The sequence below is a fragment of the Blennius ocellaris genome (genome assembly GCF_963422515.1).
Source record: "Blennius ocellaris genome assembly, chromosome: 6".
Lineage (NCBI taxonomy): Eukaryota > Metazoa > Chordata > Actinopteri > Blenniiformes > Blenniidae > Blennius > Blennius ocellaris.
The window spans coordinates 7,063,411-7,087,213 of NC_137655.1; the positions used below are offsets into that span (position 1 = coordinate 7,063,411).

Sequence of the window (23,803 nt, forward strand, 5' to 3'; positions counted from 1 at the left end):
TGAACAATGACACTTGGGGTGTCTGAGGCCTGAAGCGCACACAGATTCTGGGGGGGACGGCTCTCCAGTTGTTGGAACAGGAAGCCCGGGAGGAGTGCTGAAGGTCTGCTTTCTGTCCCTCCAACAGAACACGAGGCAGCCAAGGAACAATGTGCTGGAGGAGAAGCCAGGGCCTCGGGGAGGTAGCATGTGTCTGAAGTCAACTTGGGACATTGGTGAGCCTTCGGGAGACGGGCGGCGTTGCCCCTCAGCTCGGAGGAAGACCGCCGGGACGGAATGCATGTCGTTCCTGGCGACTGAAGCGAGGTAGGTCATGTGAGGGGTACACAGCGCAGCTTCACAGGGGCCACAGGTCATTCCAATTAAATCAGGCGAGTAAACACAGGGGTTAATCTCCTCTCTTTAAACTTCCTGAGGGAATATTGAAGAGACTTTTAACACAATGTCCCCACCGTGTTAATAAAATAGCCCGCGATGTTGAAAGAGGGCTTTTATACAACTTAGGAAAAGATTCAAAAGTTCTGCTACTATACAAAAATTTATATCAGTTTTTACATTCATATCAAGTCTGTTTTAGTGTTTAAAGAGTAGGGTTTTCAAAATCTCTACATTATTGCATATTGTTTCAATATATAATTGTGTTTTTTTTATATGATTGATGGATAACATAGTGATGTTAATTCTACCGTTGCAGCTCACGTTGAAAATAAACCCTGGCTAATACCAAGTAGTGACTTCAAAAATTGTAATCTAAGAGCTTTGAAACTCCGAAACTCTGTGTCATGAATCCACAAGCAGAAACAGTGTGAAAACACATTACGCCCAGCTTTCTTGGAAGCAGATTAAAAGTACCCCACAATATGTTAGATACCTTCGGCATATCTAGATCCGCTCAGCTGAGGTACAATTTTGGAAATGTGACAGAAAAATACTACTGGCATTTGGAGAAAGAATTACTGAACAGAGCTGCCAGCGAAGGGTGTGTGTGTGTGTGTGTGTGTGTGTGTGTGTGTGTGTCTGTGTGCGCGTGTGTGTGTGTCTGTGTGCGCGTGTGTGTGCGCGTGTGTGTGTGTGTGTGTGTGTGTGTGTGTGTGTGTGTGTGTGTGTGTGTGTGTGCGTGTGCGTGTGCGTGTGCGTGTGTGTGTGTGTGCGTGCAACGCTCGGCATATTTTGAACACAAGCTCTCTTGGGTGGGCACACTATGATTTGGACTGGTGTTTGTGTGAACACGCGGGTTTCTCCACTGTCTTTGTGATACCTGACACACGCTCCCCTCACAGGTCTTTATTTAGGGTGCACTATATTAAGCACTTTCCCATTGAAATACAGCACCAGCTGTACCGGCTATGTGTTGTGGCTGTCGCAACAGGACGAGGCTGGTCCCCCTCTCACTGCAAGGCTGTGTTTTTCTCTCACGCAGACAGATCTAATTCAATTAGCCCTAATAATCATACCAACTGTTTGTGCTGCAACGCGGCACTTAAAGAGGGCAGAGGCCGAATTCTCCTGTGCTAGATGTTGTATTTTCCTCTTCAAGCCACATGGATTTGGATGATCTCATAACATGCGGTGCATAAGATGTCCTATTTCGGCATTTTTAATTTGAGAGATTATCCTAAATGAACAAGTACATTTGGTGTAAACAGTTATTCCTTTCTTTCTGTGTTTTTGTTTTTGTTTTGTTTTTTCCAGAAAACTACAGTGCAGGAGTTAGACGGTCTTGCCCCAGTGAATAGCTCCCCCTTTGCTCTGCCGGACTTCTCGAGGCTGCCAAAGAAGCAGACATGGACGTGTTTGGAGGAGCACCGCGGTTCTTCGCCTACCCAAGACCGGTGGTCGTACAGAGCGGGACTGACGCAGTCCTGAAGTGTCAGATCGGCGGCGACCCGAGGCCCGCCGTCATCTGGGAGCGGAACAACGAGAAAATCGACCCGCAAGGACGATACAGGGTCTTTGAGGATGGAAACGTTTACAATCTCATCATTTCGGCCGTTGTGAGTGAGGACAGTGGACAGTACATATGCAAGGCAAAGAACAGTATTGGGGAGACGTACGCTGCTGCCACGCTGAACGTGGAGGGTGAGGCACAGGAGATGGAGCTCCGGGAGGAAAATAAGCCGCTGTTCCTCATCAAGCCGCTCTCCACTCGCGTCGGTCGTGGGGAAGATGCCGTCTTCTCTTGTAAGCTTTGGGGAAACCCACGGCCAGAGGTTGCCTGGGAAAAGGACGGCAGGAAACTAAACGAGATCTTTGAAAGTACACACTTCAGCGTGGGCTACCAAGATGGAGGCTGGTTCCAGCTCAAGATCTTTAAGACTCGCGCTCCAGACGGTGGAGTTTACACATGCAAAGCTCGGAACGAGTTCGGGGAAGCGCTGGCAGGAGCCGTGCTGCTCGTCGACGCGGGCCCGGGGCACGAGGAAGAAGGAAATCGGAACGGCTACACAAATGGCCACTGGAAAGCCCACCAGGGCAAACAGAGGTGTGGAAGGCAAGTGCCAAACCGCCTCAGAGACGACTCCACGACTAAGTCAACTAAAGTGAAAATGTTCGCAGTGACAGAGGGCAAACATGCCAAATTCCGCTGCTTTGTCACCGGTAAACCCAAACCAGAGATTCTTTGGAGAAAAGACGGCAGGCTGATACTGTCGGGAAGGCGTTACTTGTTATACGAGGACAGAGAAGGATACTTCACACTTAAAGTTCTGTATTGTAAACAAAAGGATAATGGAGTTTATGTGTGTGCGGCATCAAACACAGCAGGGCAAACCCTCAGCGCCGTTCACCTCTCTGTCAAAGGTGAGTCCAAACTACTTTAAAAAGGCTTCAAACTTGATCAATACCAAATGTGAAGAAAGGGATAAGCACGCACTTATAAACAGTGGATTTAGACACAGTCTGAGCCCGCAATGCCTTATTCAGTGTGTAAAGGAGTGAGTAGGGAGTGGAGTGTTCTTGGATCGAATTTCCATCTATTTGATGCTACAATGATGTCAGTGAGATGAAGAAGTACACTGAGATCATTTATTGGGGAAGTGCCAAAGGGTAAAATAGACACTTTAAAAACTATACATCACATGAAAAAGAAAAAAAATATGATGAAACAAAATAAATAAGCTTATCTCTGAGCCGATGTTGCCAAAACAGCCTAAGAGTTTGCGTTGCATGTAAGGCACCTTATTATAGCGAATTACGTAAAAGCTTCCACTCCAGCGACAGCTTTTCTTGTGGTAATACAATAAATACAGCAAATGCAAGCAATTCTTTGTGACAAACTGATTTTAACAATCGCCTAATTCAGGAATCATCCAGTCAAAACCTTATGCATCATTCGTCAGGATATTATGAAAGGGCATGTCAGGATATCTGTGTTCTGTAAATACTGAAAGGTTCAATGAAATATATTAATGACCGGAAATTCTACCCAAGACATACACTGACAGGCAAAGTTTGTCAGCTTGAGGTGGATATCAACAGCAGCATGATGTCTGCAAAGTCACTTAGCTTGTGAAAGGTCCAGGGGTGAGTGCCCATGTGATCGAAATCTTTGGAAGGAGGGGGGGGGTCGTGTTTCTCACATGGCCCAGGGAAGTCCAAACCCCTGGCACCATCAGAAAGTATTGTACCGCACCACTTAGAGCCAGTGGAAACAGCGATAAGGCAGGATTAGCAATCAGCGGTGGCGAGAGGTTGGATTGGAATACGATTTAAATTAAAGGTGGTGTGCGTGCGTGCGTGCGTGCGTGCAATTAGCCTTGTTAAAACATTAGCAAGATCAGGAAATGAAGAGCTTTGCACGGCAGGCTACTAAACACAGTCCACATTCTTTTACGTCCAACTGTCTGGTACCGTCTGATGGTGTCAGTTACAAACAGTTTATTCCCCATCTGATGTGTTAATGACTCTCCCATTCCTCCACTGGTCTCGTGATTTTATTCATCTTCTTTGCTCAACCAGAATTTACCATCAAAAACATTTTCAATTAGATTGCACAAGGACATGCCTGTGTGTGTTGTGGCGAGGTAATCAGGCTTGAAGAATTTATATTGAGAAAATGTGTAAGTATATATGTCACATCATCTTAATCAAACTGGCCCGCTTCCTTTTTGTCCATTCCAGAGCCGCCTGTGCGGTTCAAGCAGCCGCTCATTGATCTCGAAGTATGGGAACGCGATTTAGCTGTCCTCGAGTGTGAAGTTCCAGAGGACTCTGTTCCCATCACATGGTATCTGGAGGATCGACGACTACAGCCAGGGGCCAAATATGGAATGGAGGAGTGGGGAACAAAACGACGACTAACAATCCGGGACATCGGAGTGGACGATGATGGGATTTACCTCTGTGAGATGCCTGATGGGGGCAGAAGTATTGCAGAGGTAGCCGTAAAAGGTAAATTTGTGGAACATGTAAAAAAAGAAGAAAGAAAAACCATCTGCAATATTGCTGACATACACAAAATCACTGTCAGAACCCCTTTACACTGACCTTGTGTTCTGCATAATGAACATTCATCTTCATTTAACTCAGGAACCTGGCAAAGCTCTCCGTGGCTCAACATCCATCTATTAGTACAACTGGTGAACAATCAGGCAACAACAACAACAGGATTCCTGCCCAAATATTTTGAAGCATTATCAGTTTACAGTTGTCTTTTCATAGTTTGTGTTAAAGTTGTTGAAATCGATCTAGGCACTGTTTACACTGCAACATTTTCAAAGTGTAAAGGGAAAACTTTCATTGTGTTGTCAACAACACTGACCTCTGAAAATGGCAACCTCTCCATGAAAATGGGGGAAAACACAATGCATGTACCCCACACCCATTGTAAATAGCTCTTCTGGACATGCTTGAGGAGATGGACAATAATAAGTGTCATGACTCCTAGTTCATATTATCCTAGGACTTGGTAGTTTTATAGTTAAGAGACATCCGGAATATCAATCCAACTTTGTCATCTGTCCATACAAATGTCCTTGAACTCACCATTAATTTTTATGGCGTATTGTTCTCTGCACGTATGTATGTGTGGTTTCATTTTTAAAAAACTACCAGTGTAACCACAGATAAATTGAAACACTAATCTGATTATTGCTTTCTCTTTGTCAGCACAAAGTGTGCAATGAAACTTAGTATTGTCAAAACAGTAAATATTCCCAGCTAGAAAACGTGCATCTCTCTCTTCCCGCCATTGTTTATGTTTGTGTCGCTGGCTGCTTGGCGAGTTGCGCCCATGCTGAAAACTTGTGGCAAACTTGACATCAGTTCCCGAGACTCAAAACGAAAGCAAATATATTGTAACATCCCTGCAGTTGTGCTATTGTTGGTTTAATGAAGATGTTCTTATCATAGTTCCGATTTCTTCTGTGTGTGTGTGTGTGTGTGTGTGTGTGTGTGTGTGTGTGTGTGTGTGTGTGTGTGTGTGCGTGCGTGCGTGCGTGCGTGCGTGCGTGCGTGCGTGCGTGCGTGCGTGCGTGCGTGCGTGCGTGCCAGTGAAGAGGAGAATGAATGAGGGAACAGCCCAGTTAATCTATTGCCTGTTCGGTACGACTGGATATTGTTGCAGTGGTTACGGCCGACAGTCACCACAGTTATGTTTAGTAATAAAGCAGCTATAAAGACAAGAAATGTCCATCCTTTCCAGCATCCTGTGGGACAATACAATAGTAATGCACAGTGACTTGGATAAGTAACTTTAATCTGATTGCTCGTTTGGAAATATTAATGCGTTAGATTACTTGTTACAGAAAAAAGTGGTCATATTAGAGTAACATGGCTTCACTGGTAGATCTGTTTACCATTTTTATGAGTAAATATGCAAGAAAACGAATTCCCAAAACAAGATATGAACAATCACCCAACAACAACAGGGACAGATGTAGTTTTTCCACAAATATTCTGAAGGAATAAGGAATATATTCTATTATCAGTCTACACGTTTGGATGGACAATAACAACAATGGCACCCCCCAGGGTGTCATGACTCTTGGTTCATATTCTCCTGGGACTTGATAGTTTTATGGTTAAGAGTCACCCGTAATAACAATACAACTTTGTCTGTCCACACAAATGTCCGCGTACTCGACATTGTTAACTTTTATAGCATATTGTTCCCTATGCGCATGTGTGTATGTGGTTTTATTTCAAAAACAATTAACAGCACCCATCATTCGCCCAACAAGAAAACTACATTATTTTCAGTATTTCTGCAGTTTACCAGTAAGCTGACATGGTTTGGAAAATATTGCTGTGTTAACACAAAACCTTTCTTAAACAAACATGCAAAAAGGACAAACAGGGCCATTATCAATAAAGTCAACTAATTCATTTGTAAAGCATTATTACCAATCCTAAACAATAGCTTTGTCAGATCAGAACCAATGACGAGAGTGATTTTGGCACTGACATGATGAAAATCTTGTTCGTGGAAAACCTGAAGATTAATCTGTAAAGCTTGTGATTCATTAGAAAATAAATATAAAAAAAAAAAAAATCCCAAATCCTTGCAATGTAAATATGCAACCAAACCACTTGTGTTTCTTTCAGGTACAATCTTGCGGAAGCTTCCCAGGAAAGTGGATGTATTGGAGGGGGAGAACGCAGCTTTTTGTGTTGAAGTGGAAAAAGAAGAGATGGACATACACTGGTATAAAGATGGCATGGAGCTGCGTGAGACCCATCAGACCATCCTCAAGTCCTTCGGTCGAACTCACATCCTGGTTTTCGTCAACACAATGCCCCAAGACTCTGGCCTTGTCACTTTCCTCGTTGGAAGATCAAAGACTTCCTCTCAGCTGAGAGTAAAAGGTGAAGTCTTTCATCAGAAATATAAAGCTTATAAAATACACTTTTCCACAAAACCTCGAAACTGCAATCATAAACGTGTACAATCTAAGTTAATGAACTGTTTTCTCTTTTCAGCGGCAAGACATTGTCCTCCTAGTTGTCCCGTAGGGGTGCAGATCAACACAGAGCGTGCAAATGCAGCGCTTCTCTCATGGGTTCCTGCTCAGGACACGCGGAAGAACCCACCGTCTGGATACGTGCTTGAGCGACAAGAAGTGGGCACTGGTTCGCAAGAGTGGCTGCAGTGTCTCACAACTGACTCTGCGACTTCTGTGGAGATCCTCGGTGACAGCGTCCCCTGTGAGGCTGACTATCGCTTTCGCATCTGCAGCGTGAACAAATACGGAAAGAGCAACAATGTTGAGTTCCCCAGAACTGTTCACCTGGGTAAGTTTTATTGCACATAAATCAGTGAGGTTGCGTTAAAGGTCCCATATTGTTCAAAATTCACTTTATGATGGCTTTCTAAAAGCAATGTATGTCACCATAGCCTGTGTGTGAGGCCTCAGAAGTGAATGTCTGTCATCTCTCTCACTAGCTCGCTCCACTTTTTAGCAAATGTGTGCTCATACCGGCGAGTTGGAGATTCTCCCTTCATGATGTCATGTGGGGAAAGAATCACTCACTCTAGTAATGAGGCTCTATCTTACTGATATAATAGAATTAGTCTAATATGAGAAACTAACAGTTACTCTTACAGTTAGCAGAAGCTAACGTCAGCAACTAGATAGTAACTGTAATGACACATACGACCAAACTTGGTAACATATTCAGACACACAGTATTTTCAACAAACCTCTTCAGGAGCCTCTCCTTCTGGGTCAGATTCCAGTTCAAACTGGTTAAATGACGTTAACATTAGTGTATTGTACCGGTGTTTCGGAGTAACTGGTTTCACTGTTAAATGGTGACCGACTTCCTTTAGTGTCCATCATTGATGGTAGTCATGCTAAAATAAAACCACAAAAGGTACGACACTTGAAAACTTCTTTGTAAACGACAGCTACGGATTTCTGTCGGGTTTCAAACATCTGTTATTAGTAGCAAAAAGGGGTGCTAAAGGGTCACCCGTCAGCAGGGAAACCACTTATTATTAAACATCAGATCACTCTTCTCCCCAAAAAGGGCCTGGAGTAGGCATGGACGGATGCAGACACAGAAACAGAAACAGCCTGTTCTCAGTAGAGCTCAGTTGAGTGACTTTTAGACTGGTTTAATTTCAGGACCAAGGCTGGATTTGGGGCAATATTTTAAATACAATGTTGGACATCTGGCATCTATGTGAAATTGTTGAAAAACTGTATGGTACAGGGCCTTTAAGGTTGCGGAGGACTGACGGTTCAATTTTCTTTTCCAGTTCCTGTAGCAAGAATACAAGCTCCCTTACAGGATGCCTTAGTGCCAGAAGGCCAAGATGCCATCTTCTCTATTGAACTCTCAGCTTCCGTTATTGGTACATGGTTCTTAAATGGAACTCAGCTTCAGGAGGATGAGCATTATTCCATGCGTCGGTCACGAACGCACCAGTCTCTTCGCATCCGTGGAGTACGAGATACAGACAATGGAGCTGAGATCACATTTATTGCCTATGGCATCCGTGATTCTGCAGCGCTTTACATTCAAGGTACGTATGGGTCGATTTGAAGTATTTGCTTGAGGATGTCTTTGTTGACTGAAACTTTGCAATATTTTGTAAAAAGGACAAATTTGACAAGGAAGTTTTGCCTCAACTATGCATTGCCATGCTATTCAACGACGCAGTTTATGAAGTTACCAATAAGACTGCACAATATAAAAAAATGTTTCGTTGTTTCTTTGAAATTTTCAGCTCCTCTTGTCAAGTTTTCACCACTGTCGGAAATGGATCGGAACAAATTTGTAGAAATGGGAAACCCCATAGTGCTCTACTGTGAGCTGTCAGACCCGGCAGCTCCGGTGCACTGGTACAAAAATGGGGTGGAATTGCAAACAGTGGAGGGCCTTCATATCCAGTCAGAGGGCACCATGAGACGAATTGTCATCCAGTCAGCAGAGTTCACCCATTCAGGAGTGTATTGCTGTGATGCCATCGATGACGTAATCAGGTTTAATGTGGAAGTAGAGGGTGAGTGGATTGAGTTTCTTACAATACATGCTGTCTTTCAAAGAGACTAACTATCTTCACTGCCACTTGTACTCTTTTCTTTGTTCATGTCTTCAAAAGTGTGCATGTTCTCTTCTCTTCATCTGACTTATCCAAACACAGCCTGTATAACCTAACAACCCATTGAAATATCTAAATATCCATAGCTCCACCTGTGAGGTTTTCAGCTATTCCAGATGCCAAGCGGAACAAAACCATCCAAACAGGCTCCTCCATTGTTTTACAATGTGAGCTCTCAGATCCTACCGCCCAGGTGCACTGGTACAAAGACGGGTCAAAGCTCCATCCCCAAAATGACGTAGATATTATAAGCAATGGCTTGGAGAGGAAATTGATTGTCCACTCTACAGAAGTTTTCCACTCCGGCCTGTACTGCTGCAAGACAAAGGGTGACACCATCATCTTCAATGTGGACGTCGAAGGTGATTTGCTTTACCTTAAGCAATGTGAAACGTTAACATTAGGCTCCTTCTCAGCAAACAACTAACTCTGATGACTCTCTTGTATGTTGTCTGCTGCTTCTCTTCTCAGCACTCATTAAATGTGCAGCTCAGTTGCCCGTTGTCCTTTCACTGTGATGCAGCATGTTAGCATTGTAGTCGTCAGTTGGTAATAGATGATGATGAGTAGTCTAAATGGCTGGCTTGACTTTGACTGAAGGTTGACATCAAATCTAAACGTATCTATAGCTCCACCTGTGAAGTTCTCACCAATGTCAGAAGAAATGAGGACCAAGTCAATCGAAGCAGGCTGCCCAATAGACCTCCAGTGTGTGGTCTCGGATCCCGAGGCCCCTGTTTGCTGGTACAAGGATGAAATACAACTCAGTTCAAACTCTGGATTACAAATCCGCTCAGTTGGCGACACAAGGACTTTAGTTATTCAGTCTGCAGAACTGTGCCACTCGGGTGTGTACAGATGCACCACTCAGGATGATACCATGGAGTTTCAAGTGGAGATCAAAGGTGACTTTACACTTCTTATCTTGTGCGTTGATATTGTAACCCCAGCCCCTCTTTCTAGAAGCCACTAATAATCCCTGCTTCTACTATGTGGTTTGAAAGACTGTTTTATGCACATGACTACAAGGACGGTTAACCAACTAGATAATTACTGCTGCTGTTCATTGGTTTTGTGACTGCTGTGGTTGTTTATCAATTGAAAGTCTTCAAAGCTTTTTTAATCTTCTGCTTGGCAGTTGCAATTTATTTTGTAAGGTATCTATTTCCAGAGCCTTGAGTTTATATAGCTGTCCTGAATTTCCAATGCTAGCAATACCAGCGGCGTACTCAACAATCTTTGACGTTGAGAGAACCAAGTCGCTTGAAGTGGGTAAACCTTTGGAGCTGGAATGCAAGGTCGCAGACTCCAGTGTGCCCGTCTGCTGGTATAAAGATGGTAAAAAACTCCTCCTGCAGAGTGGTTGGGATATACAGAGTAATGCCACGTCGAGGAAACTCATTATCCCATCTGCTGAGCTCTTGCACTCAGGGCTATACAGCTGTGAAACCTCTGATGACACTACCCACTTCACTGTGGATATCAAAGGTGATACATTTATTTTATTTTTTTATTTTTTAGAGCAAACACTAGAGCTTTCTGGAGACTAGATGCGACTAACATCTATACGATGCATATGTCTCTGTCTGTGTTTAAGTGGTGCTTTGTATGAAATTATAACTGTGTCCTAAACCATGGTAGTATTAATGTTTACTGACAAAACACAAATGTATGTTATATGTATTTTGTCTTTAAATGTGAGTGTTGATATATGGGGAAGCTGAAGATTTAACTCTTTTCTTCATTCGGTTATCACATGAATCATCATCTTTAGCTCCAACATTGCCATTGTCACCCTCACCGGAGGTTGTGGAGATGCGAACTCTCGAAGCAGCTTGCCATACTGAGCCCACCCGTGAAACCTCAGACCCTGCTTTCCAGGTGTCATGGCAGGAGAATACAGATCCCATTTCTATTAGCGAGCCTGATTTTGAAGTGGGAGGTATCAAGAAGACCCTTGTTATTGAACCAACTCATCCTTCCAACTCTGGAGCATACTATTGTGCAACCGCAGATGATGTTGTCCAGTTAATAGTAAAAGATCAAGGTGATTTCTTTTTTTTTTTTTTGGACATCTGTGTTTTCATCCTTAGTTGTGACTAACATTTTAATGTAGCTTTCAGCAGATCTCCTGAAATATATGTTAAAGTTTCTCTTTGAAGTCATTTTCTTTAGACTCTAGGGTATATTGTGCACTGAAATTATTCCCCCTCGATGATTGTCTGTAGTGCCATCTCCAACAAGTCCACTCGACCATGACATTGAGAAGGCCGAGTCTGCTGAAGCACATTGCCAAATTGTCCAGCAGTTTGAGATTTCAGATCCCATCGCAAAAGCCTGTTGGTACAAAGATGGAACACGGATCTACCCCGAGATACAAGCTGACTGCAAATCACAGAGCAGCAGTCAAATCTTGCCCCTGCAATCCCAATGCTTGTCTGGCGATGGGAGGATTGACTGGGAAACATCTTTCGATGCACAGTTAAATGAGGACATGAAAGGTGGTGTCCCTCATTGTACCTGCATAATGATGAATTCAAAATTCAGCCACATACATGAAGCCATCACCCAGCTCATTTGTTTTCTCTTTGGCTTTGTCCAAACAGCAGAGCAGTGTCACTATGGTGATGAGATTGGTGAGATAGCAGATGCATCTACCCAATACACTGTGGATGTCAAAGGTGATTTGAAATTTTCAACATCAGTCATCCATGTTAACCCAGCACATACATGCCACTAACAATAGTGGTATATTTTATTCACAGCTGAATCATCTGAGGCATCTGTAAATCTTTTTTTTTTCCATTCAGAAAATTGCTTTGTGTCACATTGTCATCCCTGGTCTCAGGTCATTTCCTGCTGGTTTTGGCTCTTAATCAAACATGTGGTTGTTAGTAGCTATGTAGCTGCTTCTAATACTAACATACATGTTTTGTTTGTCAATCCATTCTTCATTTAACAACCATCTTTGCTGGTAACAAGCAACTTATAACTCTTTTAAGTCCATCTTAAATCTTATTCGTCACCAGATCCTCTCATTCACATTGCTGCCCTGAACCTCTCCCCGTTGCAATGACAACGACCTCTTATCAAAGAAGAGAAAATTAAAGCAAGTTTAGGTGATTCAGGTGCTAGATGCAATGTAACAATTTATGGTATGACAATGTTAGGAGTCAGCTGAAGGGACATACATTGGAGCTCACTTTCAGACCAAACCTGGTCGACCTTCTTCTTTGTCTTTGCAATGGATTTTCCCATAACTCCATCCTAACCCACAATGATGTCAAATTCTGTTATGAGAAGAAGTATTGAGACCATCAACCACTGAAAACCTTTCTCTGTGTACATCACAATGCTTATAGCTGCATCGCCAAGGCTCTCTTCTGACCAAGAGAAGAACAAGTCAACTGAAGAGGCTTATCCTGTTGAAGTTGTCCAGCCATCCACAGAAGTCAATTCTGGTCTCCTCAGTGGCCAAGGAGGAGATAGTCAGACTTTTGAAGACCATTCCATGCATATGCCAAACTTTCAGTCAACATATGAATATATGACTGATTGTACAACATCTAATTGGACACAGGATTTCCCGGATAATCAACAAATCATAAGCGCCCAATCACCAATGTACTGTAAATCTGTAAAGTCAACGACTACACAATCTGACACACACCATGACACTAAGCCCACAGAACTGCAAGGTGAGGAAATCAATCATTATATACAGCATGCAGAAGCTCCAACTGAAGAACTTCAAAATTCTGTGCAGACAGCTGTCCAGGCAGATGAGTCATGTGACTTTATGCAAACTGCAAATGTTGTATCAGGAGACCCAGAACACCCGCCTCTCATTGTTGAATCAGAGGAGCTATGTAGTGCCTTGAAGATGCCGGCTGTCGAGTCAGAGCTAGCTAACTCCCTGCGAGCTTCAGCCACCATGTCAGAGCACGATACTAACATCTTCTGGATATCTACAGCCAAATCAGATATGTTGAATAACTCCTTAAGAATTGTAGCTCCTCAGGTAGAAGATCCCCTTGATTCCTTATATGCTGCAAATGTGGAATCTGAAGGGGCCATTAAATCTATCCAGACTTTCACTGTTCACTCAAAGCAACCTTTTCAATCTGGCCAAACCACTGTCCAATCAGAGGAACCTTTTGAACCATCCCACACTGCTATGCCCCAATCAGATAAGCGCTGTAAATCTTCCCAAATTGCACATTCAAAAGCAGAGGAACCTTTAAAATCCATCCAAACTGCTACTGTCCAATCAGAAGAGCATTTTAAATCCATCCAACCTGCTATTATTCAATCAAAGCATCCCTTTAAATCCCTCCAAACTGCTACTTTCCAGTCAGAAGAGCCTTTCATATCCCCCAAACCAGCTCTTGTTCAATCAGAAGAACCCTTTAATTCTCTCCCAATAAGTCTTGTCCATTCAGAAGAACCCCTTATATCACTTCATAAAGGTGATGTCCAATCAGAAGAACCTATGAAGAACTTCCAAACTACTACCATTCCATTAGAGGAACATTTCAAATCTTCACTTACGACTATTGTCCAATCAGAAGATTCTTCCAAACGCTTAGAAAAGTCTACCATACAAAGTGGAGACTGTGTTAAATCTTCAGAAATGCTTACTGTACAGTCAATGAAAACTGTTAACACCTTAGAGTCTGCCATTCTGAAATCAGAGGAACATTTTAAGTCATTGCAAACTCCTACTATACAGTTGGACGAATCTTTCAAAACCTTACAGCCCGCAGATTTCCAATCAGATGGGTCTTTATTATCCTCACAGACTGCTATGGTCCAATCAGAGGAGCCCTTTGAGTCACTGCAAACTGCTGCTGCCTGTACAGAGGAAACGTGTAAGTCCTCACACTCCACTACTGCCCAATCAGAGGAGCCTTTTAATGCCGCAGAGGCTAATGTTGTGCAATCAGAAGAACATTTTAAGGCCTTACAAACTGCTGCCATGGACTGCTACCCACCGAAGGAGACTATTAAAACCCAACAGACTGCTGTTGTCCAATCTACAGGGCCAAGTTGTTCCATAGAGATGACTGCTGGCCATTCAGAGGAGCATCAAGAGTGTTTACAAACTGACAGTGTGTACTCCATGGGGTCCTATAGGTCTTTCAGGATGACAACTGACCAATCAGAGGAGTTAAAAAGCCCCCTACAGAAAACGGTCATGTCAGAGAAGCTCACTGTCTTCCCAGAAGCAGAATCCTTTGAAACACTCAACAAAGAAGTAGAAACTTCCCAGACAGAGCTTTACGACTTGCAGCAGTCTGCATTTACTAGGTTGGATGACCTGCATCAAACTGGACCAAAAATATTGAACCATTCGGAGGTGTTGCATTGGTCAAGTGAAGAAGCAGCATTGAAAGCAGTGTGTTGTCACACCACGGAGACCACCGAGGAGCAAGTAGACAGTACATGTATCTCCGGAAAAGGATCTTTTACCTGTTTTGCAGATCCTTTCTATTTGAAGGAAGCACCTACTGTCCAATCAGAAGAAATCTATCTATCACGGATATGTGACAGTCATTGGAGAGACAGTGTCACTGCAAATAAGGTGGCTGTTGAAGGTGATTTAAATGGTTAGCATTATCAAACAAAAAGAAATGGACGGGCACAATGTTAACATTGTGTAAAATGAAGAGATTGTGTTTTGCAATCCTTGACATTTTGACAATTTCTACATTTACTTACTTGATTTTGTATATACTAAAAACTGATGTAAAACGTTTAAGTGTGGGTGGTCTGGGAGGAATATTATAAATAGAGAAAAAAAAAAGTTAATCCAGTAGCTTTGAATCCTAACTTGAATGCATAGTTTTCTCTGGTCTAACCATGTATACCTCAGTAGATTACTAATAATTGAGGAGAAGATTTTTACAATTACCTATTTTAACTCTGACACTATACCGGCATGACTAATCTTGAAATGAGAACTTTGCTTTTTGTGTAATTTTTAAAGCATCATTTGTGTTGCAGTCAGTCATAGTGATGCAATTTTCTCCCGATGTTACCTCAAACCTCCCCAGCTCCACCTGTGACAATCACAACACTTTGTGAGGCAGAGAGGAACAAGTCTGTCGGAGTTGGTGAACCCATAGTGCTGCAATGTGAGATATCAGATCCAAAAGCTGACGTTGCTTGGTACAAGGATGGCATAAAACTACATGAAGCAGACGGGCAAGACATGCTGGCAGAAGGTTCCATAAGAGCACTGACTTTCCAGTCAGTGGTGCTGTCTCATGCAGGGACTTACTACTGCAAGACAACAGATGATGCAGTGCAGTTCCATGTGGATGTTAAAGGTGACAAACGTTTTCATTTCTTCAGAGAATTTATTTGTTTTTTGCCATTGTTTGATGCATCTAAATGTGCTTGCTCTGATCTTGAATGTGAGTTCTTTGCAAAATCAACTTTAATATGGTAAATAAAATTAATTTATTTGAAGAACTATTTAGACAGTAGCATTCACTTTTGTAAAGTATGGATAAAATTGCTCATGGAATCCTAAAATACCTGACAATATCAACAAATACAGCAAAGCAAGTAAACATTAGTCAAAATCTACTAATTACCACTTGTTAATATTGTCCCAGTTTAGTGAGCAACATGAAGCTTTTCTATAGGAAATGTGACTCAAATTAATCAAGCAAGTGAACTTGGACCTAAATTGAATTTTGTATAGGTGACATCACCAGTTAAAACTGCATTATACCATTATTAGATATTCAAATTCGACTAATATTACTACACCAAATACTGATTCAAATGCTATATTGCTATAATTTCAGTGGCTGCACGTGAAAGCTATAGCTTTGTGCTTTGCTTCATTTTTTTGATTACAGCACCTGTGTTACTGAACAGTTTGATGCTCAAACTTGTATCTCCAACTCTGACATTTTCAGCTGTATCTCAGCCTGACCAGAAAATGACGGTCATTGCGGACTCTCCAATTGCTCTCCAATCTGAGCAGTCAGACTCCACAGGACCAGTCAATTGGGACAAGGATGGAACAAAATTCCTCCCTGAGAGCGAAATAGACTTCCAGTCAGAGGGGAATGTGAGGAGTCTAGTTGTGCCCTCAGCCGAGCAGGCTCACGCTGGCGTGTATCACTGCGAGTCAAAGGATGATGACATCCAGTTCGCTGTGGAAGTGAAAGGTGATGCTGAAAGACTGTGCAGCACTTTCTCTGTCTTGCAACTAATAGCAAGTCTAATTCCCCGTCACCCCTCATCCCCCTGCGCCCCCCAAAAAACCCACTGCTTCTCAAATATATTTCTGATAGAAGCTAATACTGAACATAATGTTAACATTTTATAGCATGTCACGCTAAGACAAACGCTCTTTATCATATCGCCCATTTTCATAACTCTTTAACCAAGCTCAAATAATACAATAGATTATGTGACCTCTGTTAATCATATCCAGTATGTTGAGAAAGCCTTTGCTTCATGTGTTTATCTAGCCTCATTAATGACACTAATGAAGCACACCTCCTGCATCTTAACCAAAAATTGGTAATTATCTTCTTTTTCGATGTACCTTCACATAATTTTTGTTGTACTTTTCATGGCTGCTCTTGAAGTTCTACTAACTGTCTTGGTTGAGTTTGGTGTTTGTGATGTCGTGTCGTTTTTGTCAAATGTTCTTGATTCTGAAGGAATTTTTGTTGTCTGATGTTTTTGGTTGAATTTGAGACCATTTCAAATTCTGAGCCGAGTATTGACAAGGTTCTGATGTTTACTAAGACACTCTTCTTTGCAATATCTGAAACCTGTAGCGCTACCCACAAAGTTCTCAGAGCTCGAACAGAGTGACAAGATCAAATCCGTCCAAGAAGGCACTCCCATTTTCCTCAACTGCCAGCTTTCTCATGACCCCTCCGCTCGTGTTGACTGGTATAAGGACGGGCTGCAACTCCTGCCACAAAACAATGCCAAGTTACAGTCAGATGGTCTGACGAGAACACTCCTCATCCCTTCAGCTGAAAGCATGCATGCTGGTACCTATGAATGTTCAACACCAGATGACACCGTCACCTTTAACGTGGACGTACAAGGTGATTCTTTTCTTTTCTTGCTGTCTTCGTGTGGCACATCATCCCGTATCCGTCTTGTTTTGTGGTGCGAATGGTACATGTGTTGTCTGCTTTGTCTTCAGAAAATGGAACGACTGGCTGCAGAGCGTGTATTGGCCACTATCAGTGAATTCTTATCCCAAACCCATGTCATCCCTCTCTCTTAGGCCGATCGCCACAGATCATGCCAATCCCACAATCAGAAAAGTACAGGATGATTTCAGTTGGTTGTCCAATTACCCTCCAGTGTGAGGTGTCAGACCCTCTTGCACAGGTCTCCTGGTCTAAAGATGAGGTGGAACTCTTTTGCAAAACAGGCCTTGATATGAAGCGAGATGGCACCTTCAGAAAATTAATGATCCATTCGGCTAAGGTCTCTGACTCTGGCCATTACAACTGTAAACTCGATGATGATGTTGTGACATTCCATGTGGATATTGAAGGTGATTTTCTTGCATTTGTTTTCACTTCATTAGCTTCTAGGTGTCACTCAAGCATTTTAACATTACCCTTATTTGTCATAAATGTATGTTATGTTGTATTCACGATTAAAACACATAGCTACTTTTAACAGCACCACTAAATAACCAAACCAAATGTGCACAAGACTACTCCTCCCATGATGTTTTATCAGCTTACCAACAGTGCTCTGCAAATCTTATAATACCCGCAGCGACTCCCGTGAGGTTTGCAGCTCTTCCAGAGGTTGCGAGAAACAAATACGTTGAAGCAGGCAGCCCAATTAAGCAGCAGTGTGAAGCCTCAGAGCCAGCTGCCCAAGTGTATTGGCAAAAAGATGGAGAACAGCTGCTTCCAAAGAGTGAATATGAAATCCAAAGAGCAGAAAATCTGAGAGGGCTGGTTAATCAATCTGTGGATGTCAGACACTCGGGCATGTACATCTGCGAGGCTACAGATGACCACATAGAATTCAAGGTGGATGTTGCAGGTGATCTAAGTATTTTGAGCTTTGTTAGAACTACTAATTTTGAATTAATGCTCAGCTACTCAATCAACTCAGAGTTGAAATCATTCTGAGATACTTTGCACTAATGCTCATTTATCTGCTTTTTTTGGTTTTCCGACGATTTACAGGGATGTATTTAGTTTTTTTTTTAAAAGCTTAAGATAAATAAATAAGGTAATGCTATGGAAACTCTTATGAAATTTAGTTAATAATGACTAAATGTCTTAAATGTCAGTTTAACATGTGATTGATTTCTTTTGATAGCCAAACAACAGTTACATTTACTTATCAGATTACCAAATATGTAATTGAAGCTTGTAACTGATAGCAATTAGTTTCTAATACATAACAATTTCTGCAGCACTACAGTAGTTTTTTTCAACCCTACAACTTTGGTTTATATATAAGATCTTATTTGGATAAAGTGGTATTTAAGATGAATGGATGGACTAATCCCATTTTCAGCGTTAGCATGTCTAGTGCAAAAACACAAAACAAAGAAAGTTTGTAACAAGCTAATGATTGCAATTGAGTGTATATTGGCTAAAAAGTCACATTTCTCAACATGAGATAATCCAAAACGTAGCTGGTGTGTCATGTTAGTGTTGTATACTGCATGTAAAGTGATAGAATGCCTTGGTGGTTTCTCTGTGGGCCTGTATAGACAAACATATCTTACCAAACAATGTTCAATCTGGAGCCATCTATCCATTCTGACATCCCTTTCCCAATGGTAGTAGTCTTCCAAAATACAGAATACCACAGAATATCTGATTACTATCTGGTTTATGTTCATTGAATTGAAATTCCTATAGCATGGGTTTGATTGTCAGCTGTTCCAGAGGTTGAGAGGAGCAAGTCTGTTGAAGCAGGCAACCCAGTCAAACTGCAGAGTGAGCAGAGTGAGGTCTCACCTCCAAGAAGCCAGACCAGCGGGTATGAGGATGGAGTAAAACTCCTGCCAGAATCGAGAATAAACATCGATTCAGAGAGCAATAAGAGGACTATGGTCCAGAAGTCGGCCACATCGTCATGCTCTGGGTTGTACAATTATAAAACTGATGATGATGATGATTCAGATTTCAAGGATTTCTGTGTGGAGGTGAAAGGTGATATGCTCAGCTTTTGTTTCTTGTTTTCGGCGAGATGTTTTCACCTTCATGACGTCTAATATTCCACAAGGCAAAACTAGATCATCATCATGTTCATCATAACTGACTCTTAATTCATCAAACATTCTCTTGCTTTTTATATACATGCATTAAATCATTTCAGAAAAGCATGTATTTTGATGAGCCAACGTTTGTTTATTCACAGCTGTGGTCGTTGCACCGTTCATATGCACCGCTCCAAATAACATTTTGACCTTGCTTTCAAAAAAAAAAAAAAAAAAAATGGCCTGATTCTGTGGGGAACTACATAGTTAGCAAGGCTTGAATTCAGCATGAATAGGCTGTGAAAACCTGACCTTACAGCTGATGCATGTGCAGAAATTCGAGATCAACTTTCAGGCGACTACTTACTTCTTCACTGTGCCATTCTCTGCAGCTCCGCCGGTAACATTCGCCGATGTCCCAGAGAAGGACCTTTACCAGGGTGTTGTGGAGCAAGACCAGCTCATTCTGTCATGCGACGTATCGAGAGCCGACGGGCTTGTCCAGTGGTACAAGGACGGTGCCGAAATGCATTCAAGCAGTAATGTGTCAATGCAAGCCGAGGGCACCAAAAGAACTTTGACCATTCGTTCATCCCAGCTATCTGACACGGGCACGTACACGTGTCGTGCTGGAGACAACATTTTAATGTTCAAGGTTAACATACGAGGTAACAAATCGTCTTCCTTCAACATAAATGTTCACTTCAAGAGTCATTTTCTCTCAAATGTTCAGATTGTTTGATAATATGATGTTCTTCCCTCAAAGAACCCCCTGTGATGATTATCTATCCAAAGGAGGACGTCCACCTTGACCGTCACGTCCCTGAGGAAATCATTCTGAGCTGTGAGCTGTCTCGTCCCAATGGGGTGGTCAGCTGGTACAAAGATGGCCAAAAGCTCCAAGAGAGTGAAAACATCAAGCTCAAGATAGAAGGGCCTTACAGAAGGCTTAAGATTATCAGCAGCAGAGTGGAAGATTCTGGAGAATATGTCTGTGACACGGCCGATGACTCAATATTTTTTCACCTCAGTATTACAGGTAAAGGGAAAATGGCATGCATTCAGAAAAAAACCGAATGATTAATAAAAGGGGGGGGGTGGCATAGCACTAAGTGTTATTTGAGCCTGACCAGTGTATCTTCAAAGACAAGTGAGTGACTCACTTTTCCATGTGAGTAACGTCTTCAGATTAAATGCAGATGCAGGTACATTCTTATCTTCACTGAGCTGCCAGCCACGGTCACAAACTGTTCCAGCTTTGGAAAGGTGGTGGGTGATGGGTTATAGGTTTGATGGTGCTCTTTGTTACTTTATCATAAAGCAGTGTGAGATACCTTTGAAACACAGTGTTTCTGTGGATAGAGATATGGAATTTGCCATTTACACCATTAGGTAAACTAAAATAGCTTGAACCACTTGCTCCATGGTCCATTCTTTTTGCCACTCCCCGTAAATGGCCAAACTCTCTTTATAGGACAAATCTGTCACTTCCAGGGATTGTTGTGCATATAGATTTTTCAAGAAGAGCCTTTTTTGGAACAAAAATCATCTTGTCTCTTCCCCAAATCTAAAGCTCAGTTAGTCAAATTTCTTTCATGTCTCCCTAAATGTATTGTTTTTGATCAACTAGCAGGTTTACAGAATGTTGTAGGCATTGAGTGTAAGTGATATTTTTAGTTGAAAATTCCATGGGGCCCGTGTTTCTCTCACCTATATGACTTGTTTTATTTATCACTGACCATTGAGCAATATGTGAGCCTGATCATAATGTCCATTTCCAGAGCCTCCAGTACAAATTGTATCTCCGAGTCAGTCCCAAATGGAACTGTGCCAGCAGACCTCTGAGAGGATGGTACTGAGCTGCGAGATCTCGCGGCCCAATGCAGTAGTGCGCTGGTATCGAGACGGACTCGAGGTGGAGGAGAATGACAACCTTATTCTAGAGGTGGATGGTGTCTACAGAAGACTTATTATTCCACAAACTACCGTCAAAGACTCAGCCGAATATGTATGTGACACAGCAGATGACTCGGTGACGTTCTTTGTAAACATAGCAGGTAATGATGCCAATCTATACGAAAAAGTAGCTCCACTTGAAGTACTAATATATCAGTTTCTTTTCTCATACGCTAATCATCTTGAATTATAGAGCCTCCTGTTCGCTTCGTACGTCCGCGGAAGACAGCAAGCCGAGTAGAGAAAATGGCCGGAGAGACTCTGGTCCTAGACTGTGAGGTTTCAAGATCAAATGCCGAAGTCACCTGGAAGAAGAACGGGGAAGAGGTGGAAGACTCCAGTAATGTCACGATCCTTGAGGATGGTGTCATGCGTCAGTTAACCATTCACTGCCTGACAGAAGATGATGCTGGCCAATATGTCTGTGATGCAAAGGATGACGTAATGGACTTCACTGTGAAAGTACAAGGTAGGCGGCTTTTCAACATATTACGGACAAACAACAACACTGGTGGTTTAAAGTGTGATATGGGTCTCCACTCAAAACAAAACAGCAGGAAAAAAATCTCGTAGGGTCAAACTGAAATGATTCACCATCAGACATTAGTGTTGAGTGTAATGACGGAGACATCTTAAGCTACCCAACACCCATTACTGATTTCCAAACATTAGGGTCTCGCAGTTAACCAAAACGTTCGGCTTTGCTTGAGACGGAGCACAATGGACATGAGTCCTGGGGGGATAGTTTAAGCTCTATGAGGTCTGAGTTTACGCCCCTAATATTTTGAAAACTAATGTTGGCATATTTTATGCCATAAATATAACACATATAACAAATATAATGTGTGTGTGTGTGTGTGTGTGTGTGTGTGTGTGTGTGTGTGTGTGTGTGTGTGTGTGTGTGTGTGTGTGTGTGTGTGTGTGTGTGTGTGTGTTGTGTTGTGTTGTGTTGTGTTGTGTTGTGTTGTGTTGTGTTGTGTTGTGTGGATGTTCTTTCAACAAAACTTTCATTTCTTCAAGGCTGATTTGACTTACATCAGTTACCATCTGTGTTATTTACAGACAACTAAAGTTTTAACATTTCAATTACATTTTGAAATCAGACCATGATTATTGGAATGTTGTGGATTGATTTACTTTTGCCTTGATAATAGAATGCCATTTCTTATCAGCAAATCTTACTACTACTATTAATACTACTGGAAAGCTTGATCCGTTTCCTTTAAAATGCCACATGTGAAGGAACGTGGATAAGAAACAGAGCTGACTGTTTGAGCTACACACTTGAAAAACCCAGTTGAATATTTTTTGGTGTGGATTCAATGACCGAAATCTAAAGAAAATAAGGTATTTTGGCAATTTGATCATTTCACAATGTGGAACTTCAGTAGTGTTGGAAATGGCCATTTGCAGCCACAAAAGCCTCCTCCTTATGGTGGACGCCAGCTTGCTTGCACGCTGCTGTGTGATAGAATCTAATTCTTCAACTTGCATTAGTTGCAAGTCAGCCAATGTGGTTGTGGTGGTCACTCTGCACCCCCATGCTGATCCTGCAAGTGTTTAATGGGTGTGAGGTCAAAGCTTCTGGCAGGTCACTTCATCCTCTCCACTCCCAGTCTCTGGAGGTCGTTTCTGATAAACGCCGCTCTGTGGGAACAAACACTGTAAATCATCTTAGAGGACAGAGTTCCGTTGCAGATGGTGGAGATATGTGCTTGCCAGTGGTTGCAGAAGTTCACCTTGATATCTCTGTGCTGGAACTCAAATCAGAAGATTTTTTTTTTGCCTCGGAAGGGAATAATTGTCACATTTTATCTTGCAAATGGAAAATCCTTAATATGGCAACGTTTTACATGAAAATGATTGAGCTAGACACAAATTTTCTCACATTTAGTGAACCTTATAGAGTAGATTGCCACCGTGGTTGAATATATCTATGTGCTGTTATTTGACCTACTTCGACACCTCACATTAATAAACCAAGAAATTCCAGTAAAATACAATCATATCTGTTTGAGTCTTGGCCAATAATTGACAGTGTTCTCATTGGAAACAAATTAATTAAAAGTGATCAAAAAGCAAAAATTAATCTTTTAAAATTAAATTTTCAATATTACAGTATGGGGTTTTTCAGAGTCTGTGGCTTTGCATGCAAAGTTATTTTTGATTTACTCTGCTATTCGATTTCAGTTATAATGGAGCAAAAGACTAACCATGTTTCACTGGAATCCCTCTTCTTCTCTACTTGTTTCTGTTTTTTTAGAGTTGCCTGTTAAAATTCTTGGAAAAACAGATGCAAAGACTGAAAAGCAGTTCTCGGTTTCGGACGATATAATTCTAGTCTGTGAACTCTCCAGAGTCAATGCCTCAGTCAGCTGGTACAAAGATAATCGGCCTATAGACGACACAGCGCGATACTGTTGCGAGGAGCAAGGTGTTTTCCATTCCTTGGTCGTCCTAAACGCTGGGCTGGAAGATTCGGGGGAGTACACCTGCGATGCAGTGGATGATAAAATGGTCTTCTATATCACTGTAAAAGGTAGTCCTGTGACTAATGAATATTTAATTTTAAA

The 23,803-nt window shown here is 42.0% G+C and overlaps 1 protein-coding gene across 13 annotated transcripts in view; it reads left to right on the plus strand.

The window, feature by feature from the left end:
- obsl1b (obscurin like cytoskeletal adaptor 1b) overlaps positions 1-23,803 on the plus strand; it is a 40,374-nt gene continuing 16,571 nt past the window's right edge. For 2 of the 13 annotated variants that reach the window (XM_080498445.1, XM_080498453.1), the window contains exons 1-25: positions 1-306; positions 1,693-2,799; positions 4,120-4,389; positions 6,544-6,804; positions 6,919-7,230; positions 8,201-8,467; positions 8,672-8,947; positions 9,133-9,408; positions 9,676-9,951; positions 10,259-10,534; positions 10,821-11,093; positions 11,275-11,547; positions 11,653-11,727; positions 12,409-14,643; positions 15,103-15,378; positions 15,979-16,233; positions 16,855-17,133; positions 17,319-17,594; positions 17,825-18,100; positions 18,952-19,227; positions 19,667-19,942; positions 20,041-20,313; positions 21,056-21,331; positions 21,424-21,699; positions 23,494-23,769. In XM_080498445.1, coding sequence (XP_080354571.1) covers positions 1,785-2,799; positions 4,120-4,389; positions 6,544-6,804; positions 6,919-7,230; positions 8,201-8,467; positions 8,672-8,947; positions 9,133-9,408; positions 9,676-9,951; positions 10,259-10,534; positions 10,821-11,093; positions 11,275-11,547; positions 11,653-11,727; positions 12,409-14,643; positions 15,103-15,378; positions 15,979-16,233; positions 16,855-17,133; positions 17,319-17,594; positions 17,825-18,100; positions 18,952-19,227; positions 19,667-19,942; positions 20,041-20,313; positions 21,056-21,331; positions 21,424-21,699; positions 23,494-23,769 — 9,100 coding nt within the window. In that variant the 5' untranslated portion in view covers positions 1-306; positions 1,693-1,784. Of the gene's footprint in view, positions 307-1,369; positions 1,570-1,692; positions 2,800-4,119; positions 4,390-6,543; positions 6,805-6,918; positions 7,231-8,200; positions 8,468-8,671; positions 8,948-9,132; positions 9,409-9,675; positions 9,952-10,258; positions 10,535-10,820; positions 11,094-11,274; positions 11,548-11,652; positions 11,728-12,408; positions 14,644-15,102; positions 15,379-15,978; positions 16,234-16,854; positions 17,134-17,318; positions 17,595-17,824; positions 18,101-18,951; positions 19,228-19,666; positions 19,943-20,040; positions 20,314-21,055; positions 21,332-21,423; positions 21,700-23,493; positions 23,770-23,803 lie in introns of those variants that run through there. The other 11 variants (XM_080498452.1, XM_080498451.1, XM_080498450.1 and 8 more) reach the window with 11 other exon arrangements.